The 15,345-nt window shown below is 35.8% G+C and overlaps 1 protein-coding gene across 1 annotated transcript; it reads right to left on the reverse strand.

Annotated features, from left to right (window-relative positions):
• Positions 1-5,601: 5,601 nt before the first annotated feature.
• On the reverse strand, positions 5,602-15,095 carry JCHAIN (joining chain of multimeric IgA and IgM). The gene is made up of 4 exons (XM_061420399.1): positions 14,899-15,095; positions 11,735-11,858; positions 7,350-7,430; positions 5,602-6,508 (listed from the first exon to the last, which is right to left on the reverse strand). Exons 1-4 carry the CDS (start codon positions 14,960-14,962, stop codon positions 6,304-6,306), a joined length of 474 nt encoding a protein of 157 aa, XP_061276383.1. The 5' UTR covers positions 14,963-15,095; the 3' UTR covers positions 5,602-6,303.
• Between the last annotated feature and the right edge of the window lie 250 nt (positions 15,096-15,345).

Raw genomic sequence — 15,345 nt, forward strand, 5'->3', positions numbered from 1 at the left:
TTTGCTGAGCACAGAGCAGATGCTAAATAAATGTCACTTTTCCTTTACACGTAAATGGATAGAAATTTAGAATTTCCCAAATTTTAATGTTATTGATTTAAAATAACAATTTTTCTAGTTACCAAAATACATTCTCATCATAGACTATTTGGCAAATAATGAAAAGGTAAACAAATAAAAATAACACATAATTTCACTACCCAATGTTAATATTTTGGCCTATTTTCTCCTTTATATGTATATGGGAAGGAGATTTTGAAGTAATTATTTTATGAACTAGCTGACATTTCCCTCTTGACATTATGCAACAAATTTCCATACAATTAAAAATATTTAAAGCTTCATTTTTGTTGTCTGTAAAATATTCTGAAGTATATACTATATTATCATTCCCTTCAATGATGGACTTAAAAGTTTCTTACGAATTTTCACTATAATAAATAATGTTGTGATAAATATCTTTATGCCTCTTTGTCCATATTTCTGATTACTTCCTCAAAAGTGGAATTACTAGAGGAACTGATCTGGAAAATGTATTTTAGACATAAACTGCAAGAGAGCATCGGCTTTGGAGCCTCACAGTCTGGATCCAATGATCAGTTTTTCATGTACTATTTGTCAAACTTTAATAAAATCACTTTATCTCTTTGCATCTTAGTTTCATGATTTGTAAATGAAGAGAGTACTTATTTCACAAGGCACTTAACAAGGATTAAATGAAATGTAATAAAATGTATATGCATTGTATTTCCTAAATCAACCACTAGGTGGAGATAAAGGTTTATATTAACAATTCTAAAGGAGAAGTTCTAAAGCAATTCCCGGGCAGCAGAGGCATTTGGGAAGTTTCTGCACCCTCTAATTTCTCCTATGGTATCCGAGAACTGCTTAACCAGCATCTCTGAGAGTGGGGCTAAATGATCTGTCCTAAGGAGTTCTCCGGGTGAGTCTCACACACACTAAAGTTCGAGAATCACTGAATTAATACACATCCACATCTTTCTCTCATTTGTTGCCTGGGCAGAGAAAAGCCAAAAGACAATTAACCCATAATACCAACTAGAATTTATAGAAGGTTAGTGAGTGCTATATAAAGTTGTGCTTAATGATAAACATATACAATGGCATATATCCTTATTTTTATAAGACAGTTATTTTATGAGAGCTATTTTTACTTCCATTTTTCAACCTTACATTGAATAAACTTGACCGTTAGTGACTTATTATTATTCCCTAAGTACTCTAAGCATAGAGTACTCTAAGCTAGGCCGTGGATTTACCCACTATACTACACTGCCACCCCCACAGCCTGTCTTGGTATTCTTGCCACACTCAATCATCAATGACTGGGAGCAGCCCATGGAACCTCATACAAAGGCAAAGACAAAGCAGAGATTCCTTTCACAGCTGTTTCATCTGCATTCACTCCTTATGAACTCCTGCTAAATTTCTCACTTAAATGTATGAATGAAACTACTAGACAGCATATTTAAAAGCAGAGATATCACTTTGTCGACAAAAGTCCATATAGTAAAAGCTATGATTTTTCCAATAGTCACATACGGATGTGAAAAGGTTGTTTTCATTCCAATCTCAAGAAGGGCAATGCCAAAGAATATTCAAACTACTGCACAATTGCACTCATTTCACATGCTAGCAAAGTAATGCTCAAAACTCCCTAAATCAAGATTCAACCGTACATGAACCAAGAACTTCCAGATGTTTAAGCTGGATTTAGAAAAGCCAGAGGAACCAGAAATCAAACTGCCAACATCTGCTGGATCATAGAAAAAGCAAGAAAATTCCAGAGAAACATCTATTTCTGCTTCATTGACTAGGCTAAAGCCTTTGACTGTGTGGATCACAACAAACTTTGGAAAATTCTTAAAGAGATAGGAATACCAGACCACCTTACCTGCCTCCTATATGCAGAAGAGAAGCAACAGTTAAAACCAGACATGGAACAACAGACTGGTTCCAAACTGCGAAAGGAGTGTCAAGGCTGTATATTATCACCCTGCTTATTTAACTCATATGCAGAGTACATCAAGCGAAATGCTGGACTGGATGAAGTACAAGCTGGACTCAAGATTGCCAGGAGAAATGTCAATAACCTCACATATGCAGATGACACCACCCTTGTGGCAGAAAGGGAAGAAGAACTAAAGAGCCTTGATGAAGGTGAAACAGGAGAGTGAAAAAGTTGGCTTAAAACTCAACATTCAAAAAACAAAGATCATAACATCTGGTCCCATCACTTCATGGCAAATAGATGGAGAAACAATGGAAACAATGACAGACTTTATTTTCTTGGGCTCCAAGATTACTGCAGATGGTGACTGCAGCCAAGAAATTAAGATGCTTGCTCCCTGGAAGAAAAACTATGACCAACCTAGACAGCACATTAAAAAGCAGAGACATTACTCTGCCAACAAAGTTCCGTCTAGTCAAAGCTATGGTTTTTCCTGTAGTCATGTAAGACGTGGACCATCAAGAAGGCTGAATGCCAAAGAATTGATGCTTTTGAGCTGTGGTGTTGGAGAAGACTCTTGGAGTCTGCTCGACTGCAAGGAGATCAAACCAGTCAATCCTAAAGGGAATCAATCCTGAATATTCATTAGAAGGACTTAGGCTGAAGCTGAAACTCCAATACTTTGACCACCTGATGTGAAGAGCCTACTCATCAGAAAAGACCCTGATGCTGGGAAAGATTCAGGGCAGGAGAAGTGGTCGACAGAAGATGAGATGGTTGTATGGCATCACTGATTCAATGGACATGAGTTTGAGCAAACTCCAAGAGATAGTGAAGGACAGGGAAGCCTGATGTGCCACAGTCCATGGGGTAGCAAAGAGTTAGACACAACTGAGCAACTAAACAAACAGAAAAGGCTTTAATCACTCTTTAGTAGCTCTCATTTAAGAGTCACCAACTACTCTAGATTTATACTGAATGAGTTATTTCTTAATAAAGCACTTAGCCTAGTGCCTAGCAGTTGGCATAAGTGTGAAATTGTTATTAATATGATAATCCGAGAGTATAATTATATGCAGAGTACATCATGAGAAATACTGGGCTGGAAGAAGCACAAGCTGGAATCAAGATTTCCGGGAGACATATCAATAACCTCAGATATGCAGATGACACCACACTTATGGCAGAAAGTGAAGAGGAACTAAAAAGCCTCTTGATGAAAGTGAAAGAGGAGAATGAAAAAGTTGGCTTAAAGCTCAACATTCAGAAAACAAAGATCATGGCATCTGATCCTATCACTTCATGGGAAATAGATGGGGAAACAATGGAAACAGTGTCAGATTTTATTTTGGGGGGCTCCAAAATCACTGCAGATGGTGATTGCAGCCAGGAAATCAAAAGATGCTTACTCCTTCGAAGGAAAGTTATGACCAACCTAGACAGCATATTGAAAAGCAGAGACATTACTTTGCCAACAAAGGTCCCTCTAGTCAAGGCTATGGTTTTTCCAGTGGTCATGTATGGATGTGAGAGTTGGACTGTAAAGAAAGCTGAGCGCCAAAGAACTGATGCTTTTGAACTGTGGTGTTGGAGAAGACTCTTGAGAGTCCCTTGGACTGCAAGGAGATCCAACAAGTCCATTCTGAAGGAGATCAGCCCTGGGTGTTCTTTGGAAGGAATGATGCTAAAGCTGAAACTCCAGTACTTTGGCCACCTCATTCGAAGAGTTGACTCATTGGAAAAGACTCTGATGCTGGGAGGGATTGGGGTCAGGAGGAGAAGGGGACAACAGAGGATGAGATGGCTGGATGGCATCACCGACTGGATGGATGTGGGTTTGAGTGAACTCCAGAAGTTGGTGATGGAGAGGGAGGCCTGGCATGCTGCAATTCATGGGGTCGCAAAGAGTCGGACACGACTGAGCGACTGAACTGAGAGTATAATTAAATTTCACAAAGAAGGAAGATTTCCAGTTGGCATTTAATGAGGCAGTTATACTGGCATAGAGATCTCTTCTATAAGAATCTTCAACATGGCACCAAAAACTTTTTCTGTTGGGTATGCAGAGAAACTAAGGCCAAGATGGAAAAAAAAAACAGAGAAGCCTCTTCAGAAACAGTCTTCCTCTAAAAGTTCACATCATAAGGAAAAAAAACTGTAACTATATGAGGTGATGCTGCTGATAAGTCACTTCAGTCGTATCCGACTCTGTGCGACCCCATAGACGGCAGCCAACCAGGCTCCCCCGTCCCTGGGATTCTCCAGGCAGGAACACTGGAGTGGGTTGCCATTTCCTTCTCCAATGCATGAAAGTGAAAAGTGAAAGTGAAGTCACTCAGTCGTGTCCGACTCTTCAAGACCCCATGGACTGCAGCCTATCAGGCTCCTCCGCCCATGGGATTTTCCAGGCAAGAGTACTGGAGTAGGGTGTCATTGCCTTCTCCTGGATGTTAACTAAACTTATCATGGTAACCATTTCACAATAGATAAGTATGTGAAGTCCTTCTGTTGTATACCTTAAAACTTATATCTCAGTAAAACTGGGGGAGAAGTCTCCTATAAATTCTCAGAACATTTTGAAATCTATTTCTTTGATTTATGCAATTCTGCCAAGTGACTATAATTATGTACATGTCTTTTTTCTTCATCTAAGCTGTACTCATATTCATTCATTCAACAAATATTTATTGAGCTCCATTACACACCAGACAGCCTTCCACCCTTCCCAGTGCTGGGGACATATCAATGGGCAAAATAAAAATGGCTGTCTTTGTGGAGCTTATACAGTTGTTAGGGTAGACAGCATAAACATAATATATAAGTAAATTATGTAGTCTGCCAGAGGGTGATAAGTACATGGGGCGGAATAAACCAAGATAAGGGGATGGGATTCGCAATTTTTTAAAAGTGGTCAGGATGAATTTCATGGAGAAAATCATTACCAAAATGAACTGGGGTCCAACTGAGCAGAGTTCTAGAAAGTGAGTAGTGATAGTGACTATCACAGCTCAATCACCAAAAATCTAGCAGAGTTCCCTGCATGTGGTAAATAATCAATGATTGTGTGCTGATTAAATAAAGTTCAAGGTCTTGTCTAAAACATACCAAATTGAAGACTGGACAAGAATGATTTGTCTTTAGCATGTCAAAACTATGATTCCTACTGAAGCACCAGTGTCAGAGCCTTATCCCTAAAAGAAAACACTAATCAGTACGAGCACAGTGGAAGTTATTAAAAATGACTATTACCCTTGGAGGAAAAAACGAAAACATAACAATGTCTCTTCAAGAAACTGATTTTACTAATCAGCCTCTCATTACTTTAAACTCAGAGTCAGCATTTACTTTCCACAGTACCCTTACATATTTATGCCAATTGGTCTTGACTTTCTGCCATAAAGTATATATGTGCCATAATAAACATATTTGTCAGAAGGGACTTTGTCTTTTTATTTAGTTTTAGGTATAAAATGACAAAGCTATCTCAAATATCATGTTTGAACTTAGTGATTAACGCATAATTAGATTATACTTATAACCTGTTTCTCAGTAATAAATGATATTTTAACTTATATACAGCAAAGTTAACACAAGCAAACTTTCTACCAATAAATTATTTCACACAGGTATATGCTTATGAATCTATTTAATTGTTCAAACTGTGCTAGAGAATACATATTTTGGAGTACATAATTTGTTAGATTTAGTTACAACAGAGGTGATTTCAATGGGAATTTCTTATACTGTCCTACTTATTAAAAAAATTTTTATCATTTGCTCCCAAATCTGTTATATCAAAATGTATTTTTGAATTATACATATAATTATGTCACTTTCAGCTAATTTATTTCATAAATATTAGAGACCTCATTTTAAATTATTTTATGAATATTTCCAAAACATGTTTTCCAATTATTATTTTTACAGTGAAGACAAATAATTGACCTATATTTATATATAAATATTCTCTGCACAGTGATATTTTTTTAAAGAGAATAATACGGAAAGTGCAAAAGCTCAGGCTCTCTAGGGCAAAGCCAAAAAAAAAAAAAAAAAGCAAAATTTAATTATGCCTCCTGATTTTTTACTTTTTGAATTTTATTTTCCCCCCTCATCTATTTTTTTAAATGCTAGAAATTTACCTTAAAAACATTAACAGTGTTACTATTTCAATTATTTGCCAGTGGTAGGGGTGGGGTAGTTAATTTTATATTATCCCCACCCCAAAAAAATCATGGTTTCAAATTCATCAGGAGTAAATACATTAACTACCTGCAATCAAAATGGAGAGCCCTTCAAGATAAGCAGTTGTGCAGCCAGCATGACTTGCGTTAGTCAGGATAGCAGGAATCCGGGGTCAGAGCTGTCTCCACCATTTTGGTCTGACCACGGTAACTAAGTTTGACCCTGTTTGTGTAGCACTTGTTTCTGTCATAGGTGTAACAGGTCTCAGCGTCACTATCACAGATATTGCTCTGGCTGGCAGTGACTACTTGATCTTCCAGCTCCACTTCTGTAGTGTCACATTTTTTGCACCTGAAAAACAAATACACACATTAGACACTCCCCATCAAATGTTGCCTCAGAATCTGAGTGACTATACATTTCTACCCAAAATCAGTTAGTTCTGACAAAGAATGACTCCTTTCAGACTTCAACTTCTCTATAATACAGAATTATTGATGTAATTTTTCAACCTTTAATTGAAAGTAAGCAATGAATTAATATATATGATTGTGTACACTATTCAGTAACTTCCACTCTGTTAAATTTATTCCCAACTGTATAGTAGGATTAAATTAATTATTTACAGTAATGAAGAAGGAAGGTGTTTTTTTTTTCATGTTGGATTCTATGGTTTCCAAAGAAACACCTGCATGTTAATGGGTCTGAATTAAAAAGACAAACTGGTCCTTCTTGTACTAATGGAAATAATTTTGTCTTTAGAATAAATTTAGAGCTAACCTTTATTTACGAAATTTTATGAATTTGTGATGCCTAATAATTAACATGGGCTTCCCTGGTGGCTCAGACAACAAAGAATTCAACTGCAGTGTGGGGGACCTGGATTCAGTTCCTGGCTTGGGAAGATCCCATGGAGGATAGCATAGCAACCCACTCCAGTATTCTTGCCTGGAGAATCCCCACGGAGAGAGGGGCCTGGCAGGCTACAGTCCATGGGGTTGCAAAGAGTCGGACACAACTGAGGACAGGACAGCACAGCAATAATTAACATATGAATTAATGTATTCAAAAGTTCAAACGATATTGGTAAATGTTTATACCCCAATATGTTTTCAAAAACATTCTTACTAACAAGTTTAATGAAAAGTTATTGACTTAGGTATCTTTATTAGTGTGAAGGAAAATCTCTTACAGGTCAGACAGATGGTACACAAATTGGGTTCTCATTGGTGAGGTAGGATCAGAGATATTCTCCCTGCTGTTCAGAGGAACACTAAAAAAAAGAAAAAGAGAAAACGAAGAATAATGAAATTAGCAGATACTGCTGTTTTTGGTAATAGGTATATTGCTAGGACATTACTTACTATTTCATTCAGACATTTAGGACATTTAGCACTCTATAAACACTCTTTAGTAACACTATTACTCACATTTCACAATAATTGCTACATTTTAAACAATTTCATTCAAAATAAACCTCACAACAACTCCTCTATCAATTATCTTTTATTACCTGGTAAATCCCTGGTTTTCCTTTAAAAATAAGCTCAAGTTTTACTTTCTCTTACTTTTTTTTACCTTGATCCCATTTCTACCCCTCAGTAAACTTCTCATCTGTAGTCTCATTAATGTTTCATATACTCTTACTATACTGCCATATTATAGTTGCTTACCTACAGAATAGCTGTTTCTAGATTCTATAAATTCCTTGAGCCAAAAACACTTACACATCCCAGTGCCTTGCTATAGGTGTGTCATATAGAATATGTCCAATATTTGTGAATGAATGGACAGTAAGATACTAAGGATCACATTTTAGAAATGTAGTAATTACAAATCAGAGAGGTTGGTGACCTACTCAAATTCACACAAGTACTAAGTAGTAAAGCTGGAACTGGAATCCAGACCTTTTGATTTGGAGGTTTTCCATGAAAAATTAGATAACACATCAACTAGTTCAGGTGATTTCATTAACTTTTACATTTTTTCATCTATGTCATCATTCCTCTTCACATGCACTGCTCCCTACCAAAAGATCCCCCCAAACCTCAGGTTTTCCTAACTCAGTATTTAGCAACATTATCCACATATGTGTCCAAGCTAAAACTTTGGATTGTATCCCTCAGTCTTCCCTCTCTGTCACCACCTAGGTCTGAATCCATCTCACAGTTCAACTGGCTCTAACACTTTGCATCTTTGAACTTGATTCAGGACACCACCCTTCTCTCCTAATTTGTAGCAATACCTTCCTTCAGTCTTGACCCCTCCCATGCGTTGGCCACATTATTGCCAAAACAGTCTTTTTAAACTACAAGCCTAATTTCCTTCTCTGCTTAAAGCCTACAGTGTCTCCCCACAGAAAACAAGGTAATCATTAAGACGGCATAAAGGCACTGCATGATGTACCTCTAACTCTCCAGCCTCATCTCTCTTTAACCTCATCTCATCTCTAACCACACCACCCTCTTTACACCATGTGTCAGATGTAAACAACTGCTTGCTATCGTACAAAACTTACCAGGATTTTCTCATCTCTAAGTGTTAAAGATAACAAAAACAGTAGTAGCCCTGACATTTACTAAAAACTTACAGTCTACCTGGTACTATGATGAACATGTTAACATGATGATCTCATACAATTGTCACAGAAACCCTGATTCCTTTTCTTGGAATTATCTGCTTTCCCTATCAACTCTGTCATCACCCACACACATTTCTACTACTTACTCCAAATACCCTCTCCTACCTCCCCCTGCCTCTCTCCCACTTTCCCCAGGGACTGGCCTCAGCGCCCCTCTTTGTGCTCCTGTAACATCCTATACCTATTCCTGTCACTGCATTTACAATATTGCATTGTAAATGCCCTTTCAGTTATTTACAGCTTCCTACTAGACTGTACATTCTTTGATGGCACGGGCTGTGTTTTATATAAATTATTGTATCCCCAGCTCCAATCCTCAGTGGCTTTCAGAAGCACTCGATAAATGTTTGTCAAATTAATAAACGAATGAATGAACATATCTATTCTTTATTACATTACAAAATCTATAGTAATATCAGAAAATGCTTTAAATAATGAGAAAAGTAAGAGAACAGACACATATGAGTGTTTCACTGGGGACTACTGTTCTGAGTGCTTTTATATATTATCATATTTAATCCTCACAACCCTATGAAGTATATGTGTATATATACATACCTATACATATCCCTTTTTTTCAGTTTAGGGAACAGGCTCAAATTAGTTAAGTAACTTGCCCAAAGTCATAACATCATTAAGTGATGGAGTTGGGAATAATGCCACAATGACACAGCAATGATAATAGAACTTTCAGAAATAAGATTAAAGAAGCATCAATATACATCAGGGAAATGGCATGAAGTTACTGAACTGCCTGATTTCAGTAAATAAAATATCATAAAAAGGATCATGTCGTTAAAAAAAAAAAAAAGATAAATCAGAGAATCCTGGAGTATCATTTTAAACCTGCCCTTGGAGATTTAAATATAAGAGACACACTCCTCTTCAACACTGTTTAGATGCCAGTGTCATTGATGCCATTCTCTTAAGATACACGCTTCTCCAATCATTCTATCCTTAACAGGGAACTGGGGCTTCTCTTGTAGCTCAGTCGACAAAGAATTTGCCTGCAGTGCAGGACACCCAGGTTCAATCCCTGGGTTGGGAAGATCCCCTGGAGAAGGAAATGGCAACCCACTCCAGTATCCTTGCCTGGAAAATCTCAGGGAAAAAGGAGCCTGGTGGGCTGCAGTCCATGGGGTCACAAAGAGTTGAGCACGACTGAGTGACTAATACTTACTTACTTAACAGGGAACTAAGTGTTATGGACTTGAGTGGTCAAAGAAAACTTGCTCAAGGAAGTGATGTCTAAGCTAAGACATGCAGGCTGAAGAGTTAACCAGGCTAAGAGGGGTGCAAGAAAGAGTCCTTCAAGCAGAGGAACTAGATTATGCAAAAACAAAGAGGAAGAAAGAGGTACTGCAACATACTGAATTTTTAAACATAAAATGAAAAAGAAGTGGCCATGGAGGAGCTTGAGAGTTATGCTGAGCACTGTAGGTTAGGCTGAAACATTCATAATTTATCCTAGTAACAACATTGGGGGAACCAGCAAAAGGATTTTAGGAAGGGTAGTGGCATAATGATAACTGGCACATAGGTTAGGTGAATAAATAACAGTAAATATTTTTTGAAAATGTGCCAGGAACTACATAGTCTTTTTTTTTTTTTTTTTTTACATAGTCTTTAAAAGGAATAGATCTCAATTTATCTTTACAATAACCCGATGAACACATATTATTTTCCTATTAATATTTAGAGATGAGAAAGTTCAAGTTTAGAAGGGTTAAGTAACTAGCATACCATAGCACATAGCTACTAATATTTAGTGACAGCCAGAACTCAAAACAAATTCATAAGCATATTATACTTCTCCTATTGATTACATGGGATTTAATGCTATGATCTGTTTCAATAAGAGGTATTTGATTCAGGACGGAAACTATTCAAAGTAGTAGAAGTACTTCACAAAGGAGACATTAATGTCTGGATCCAATAGAAATCTCAGTTCTTAAATATTATTAGTGTTTTTGCTGTTGAATAAGACTCATAGTTTATAACTTAAGACTATGTGTGAAATGAAATGAGTATCTGAAGTCCAATATACAAGTGGAGATGAAATCAATGTAGTAAATTTAATTAGTCTACCATACTTTTATGCAGACAGATGAAGTTGAATACAAGGTGAAGTACTTTGTGGTCCATATATGGTGCAAAACAAGCCTTTTAAAATTATCTCAAGTTTCACTTTGAACTGATCAAGGGCAAATATAAGTTCTGATTCAAACTGAAATAACTCCATATAAACAGGGCATGTTGATGACTAGATCCGAACCTTCAGTTATTATTTGATGTAGCTGACTGGTTTTAGGTTGCCTGGAAACGTCTGTATCTGCTCCCAACTATATAATTGGCTTAAGCCCATTACCCAGATTCAACCTCATGTAAGCCATTATACGGGCTTCCCTGGTGGCTCAGAGGTTAAAGCATCTGCCTGCAATGCGGGAGACCAGGGTTCGATCCCTGGGCCGGGCAGATCCCCTGGAGAAGGAAATGGCAACCCACTCCAGTATTCTCGCCTGGGAAATCCCGTGGATGCAGGAGCCTGCTGGCCTACAGTCCACGGGGTCGCAAAGAGTCAGACACGACCGAGCGACTTCACTTAAGCTGTTATACTTAGGCTTCCCAGGTGGCGCTAGTGGTAAAGAACCCACCTGTCAATGCAGGAGACACTAGAGACTTGGGTTCTATCCTGGAGGAGGAAATGGTAACCCACTCCAGCATTCTTGCACGGAGAATCCCATGAACAGAGGAGCCTGACAGGCTACAGTCCATGGTGTCACAAGAGTCAGAAATGACTTAGCGACTAAATAACCACCATAAATGTTACCCACCGAAAAGAGAAGCAAAGATATAGATATCACATGCAAACAACCACTAATATCAGTAAGTATCTGCTTACAAAATGAAAATATGAAGCACGAAATACCACATACATAATTCTGACGTTTCTCTCCACAATGTCTTGACTAGGATCTTCAGCAGAAGGGATGATCCTGGAAGTAATCCGGGCACACTTACATTTGTTGTCAACAACAATCCTTTCATTTTCATCTTGGGCTTGAAAGATAAATATTTTAAGAAGAAAGGTAACCAAAAGTCTAATTTCATACTTTGTATCAAGTTAATTTATCACCCTCCCCAACAGAAAACTTAAGTTTATTGGCTGATCAGTTTCAGCTTTCTCCATTTTTCTTCTTTCCTAACCTAAACTAGCTAAGTGGAATCTCAGAGCATAGTGAAGGAAATACAGATGAACTCCAAAAGGAATTTTCTCATTTTTCCTTGGACCCGTCTATAGGAACATGAACTGAAAGAATTCTGGTTTTAATCAAATGCTTTTAATGGAGGCACAACCCTCTGAATGATAGAGCTTTGTAAAAAAATTAGTGCCAAATGCCAAAATGAGAGAGAAAACAAACATCTAGACTGAATTTCTCTCAGACTAGAGATATTTATTCAAAAGTGAACAAATAAACCGGTTTTTTATTCAAAAGTGAACAAATAAACTGGTTTTTTATAATAAAAACACCCTTCCTGAACACCCATTCATACTTTTTTTCCCTTATGCTAAGAACATGCACATTTTCCTCGAGATAACCTAATTTGCTAAGACTTTCAAATTCTCCATTAAAATTTCCCTAAACTTAATTATATTCTTCCTTTTCATAATAACAATCAGGTTTATGGCATAATGATTTAATTCATTAAGGATAAGACTTATTTTTAAAGATATAGTATCTATAGACGTAAAGTGCTATAAACTTGCTAAAACAGTTTAGAATATGTTGTTAGGTAGAAGTTCTATTTAATCTAATATGCATGTGTACAGAAAAAAATAACAAATGAGCAAATACACAAATAACTATTAAAGCTGTAACTGTAAATGTCAACATTTACTGTCCAATCTGAATATTAGATAAAATGTCTGGTAAGTGCTGCAAAGAATTAACAAAATTTCTTATTATCTGTACTTAGATCAACTAACAGATATTTGAGGAAGTAACAATAAATAGCTTTATTTAACAGTGATAATTAAACAATAATAATGATATTAAATATTTTTTATTCCTATAATTTTAGCTAAGTGACCTTTAAAATTTCCTTCCATCAAATCTCAATTTAAAAAATAGACTTAGCACATTAATTCAAGTTATAAAGGTTAAATGATAAGGAAATAAATTGTAACTGGACATCTAATTATTCCTGATCTCAGAGCAGAAAGGACCTAACTGCAGTATTTCAGTCTTAATGATACAGTCATTACAAAAACAATTTAAGATCATTGTTATTGTACTTATAATTGTTTTAAGTACTTTATAATGCATTATTATGTCCTTATTCATAAGTTCTTGATAAATCTTCTGATAAAAGTCTTACGGTATTCGAGAAAAACCATTATGAAGCCAATTTAAGATAATAATATAATTCTTAATTTTTTGAAAAGAGTAAGATGATTTAAAAGGTGTCCTCTTCCCTACTCTTGTATTAGTGACTTTTAAATGTTTTTCTCATTAAAATACAAATAAGCAGGCAATACCTGACCAAAAATATAGATGGAGTTGAGTATATGATGACTATTAAGTCTTAAATAGAAAATATATACGTTTTATTTGTGGCACATGTTATATTTTCTTGCCAGAAACCTAGGGGGAAAGTATCTTTACTGTTATTATATAAGAATACTAGGTAGCCTAATATACCTACCAGGAAAATGTAAAAATACATTTAATTCACCAAGACTTATAAGAGTCTAACTTCTGTTTCATCAACAGGAAATATTTTTCCTAATACACCTGTTATTATAGACTATGCCTTACTTTATTCCAAGAACACCTGAGACAGAGTAGGTGGCTCAATAAATATTTATCAAATAACTTAATTCAGTTGAAGTGAGAAAACAGACAACACATACTAGTTATGAATGTAATGAGTTTACCAAAAAGGTGATTCTCTTATATAGGCAGAATGGTGTCAGATGGCCTGAGTTCCACCTACCACATGCTTGTTGTGTGACCTTAGGTAAGTTACTTCACCTCTTTAAACTTCAATGGGCTCAAGGATATGTCAGAAATAATGATAGTACTTACCCTCAAATGGTTACTGTGAGAATTAAATGGAATAGAATATGTAAAGCAGTTAGCATAACATCTAGAATATAGTATGTACTAATAAGTTACAGCTCTTTTATATATAAATGGCTATATATATTCCATGTATATGTTTATAGGTATATAAATATGTTCATAAACACATGTATTTTTATATATAGGTACATATATTATACATGGTTTACTACTGCTATCTTTATGTTTTAAATATTATTAGAAAGTCATTATTCTTAATACTAAATTAATGAAAAGTATATGTAAAATTACTATTCTTAATTACATCATACTGTCCTGAAAGAACAATAAGCTCAAAAAAAAAAAAGGAATAAACTCAGTAAGTCTTAAAACAATATATATCAAATTATATCATTTCTAATTCACATACCTTTCTAGATGAAAATTATTAACACTATACTTTTATATTCAGAAAATAATCCACTTCTACAATAGTTTGAAAAGTTAATAAACAAGATAACTGAAGTTCAGCCATCAAGTTCCAGGAAATGTGTACAACATTAAATATTGTTAAAGGGTCATAATAAATTTGTAGGCTTGGATCCAGGAAAGTTGTTAGAACTAATACCAGCCTCTCTGGGGACATAAAATCCTAATGCACTCTATGTTGTATTTACAACAATTATTACCTCATTTCTCCAGACTATAAATTTGAGACACTCAAGGAGAGAATTCTGATTTTCAAGATTCAATATGGGTATTTGCATAGTATAACTATCTATACTTATCTAAAAATTATCTATTTTATTTTCTAAGTTTTAATAGGCAGACATAAAAGAGAAAAAAGAATGAAAAGAATTACAATGAGTCTTGTCCATGTTAAAGACTACTGCCCATACAAAGATTAAGACATGTTAGAAGAACATAGCCAGCTAGGTGTCCAACCAAAACACAAACATAAATGTTTAATCTGAAGAACAGATCTGTATTCTATTTTTCCTTTTACCTGGGTTCATGCTCAAAATACCACATACCTGTCACAAGAACAGCCATAACAAAAATGGCCAGGACTCCCCAAAAAAGCAAACAATTCTTCATCTTGACTTCACTTCTTTTGAAAAACTGGAGCTAAGAAGTCAGGGTTAAGGTGTGTGAGCTATAAGGAGTGTGCAAATGATGGGGCTTCTACTTTCTTAAAATAACACTCCAGGCAGCTAACAAACTAAGATCACAACTGCGGTTGAACTCTGCAATTTAGTGTGTGGTCAGGATGTCAAAATAACTATCAACCACTTAAAAGTCTTAAGTGGTTGATAATTGTTTTGACATCTAAATAACATTTATTATAACACTCAAAAAAAGAAAGCACAGTAAATAGAAGTTAGCTGGATATATTTTTAAGCCATTATTTCCTTGAAAAATAAACTCCGGTAGACTGCCTTCCCAAGGCAAGTTGGATAAATCCCTGGATACAAATTAAC

The sequence above is a fragment of the Bos javanicus genome, chromosome 6 (assembly GCF_032452875.1).
Source record: "Bos javanicus breed banteng chromosome 6, ARS-OSU_banteng_1.0, whole genome shotgun sequence".
Taxonomy (NCBI): domain Eukaryota; kingdom Metazoa; phylum Chordata; class Mammalia; order Artiodactyla; family Bovidae; genus Bos; species Bos javanicus.

Coding starts and splice junctions, on each gene's coding strand:
- JCHAIN (XM_061420399.1), bottom strand. CDS start 14,962: ATGAAGAATTGTTTGCTTTTTTGGGGAGTCCTGGCCATTTTTGTTATG. Junction 11,859..14,898: donor TATGGCTGTTCTTGTGACAG/GTATGTGGTATT, acceptor TTATCTTTCAAG/CCCAAGATGAAAATGAAAGG. Junction 7,431..11,734: donor GAGAGAAACGTCAGAATTAT/GTATGTGGTATT, acceptor TCTTTTTTTTAG/TGTTCCTCTGAACAGCAGGG.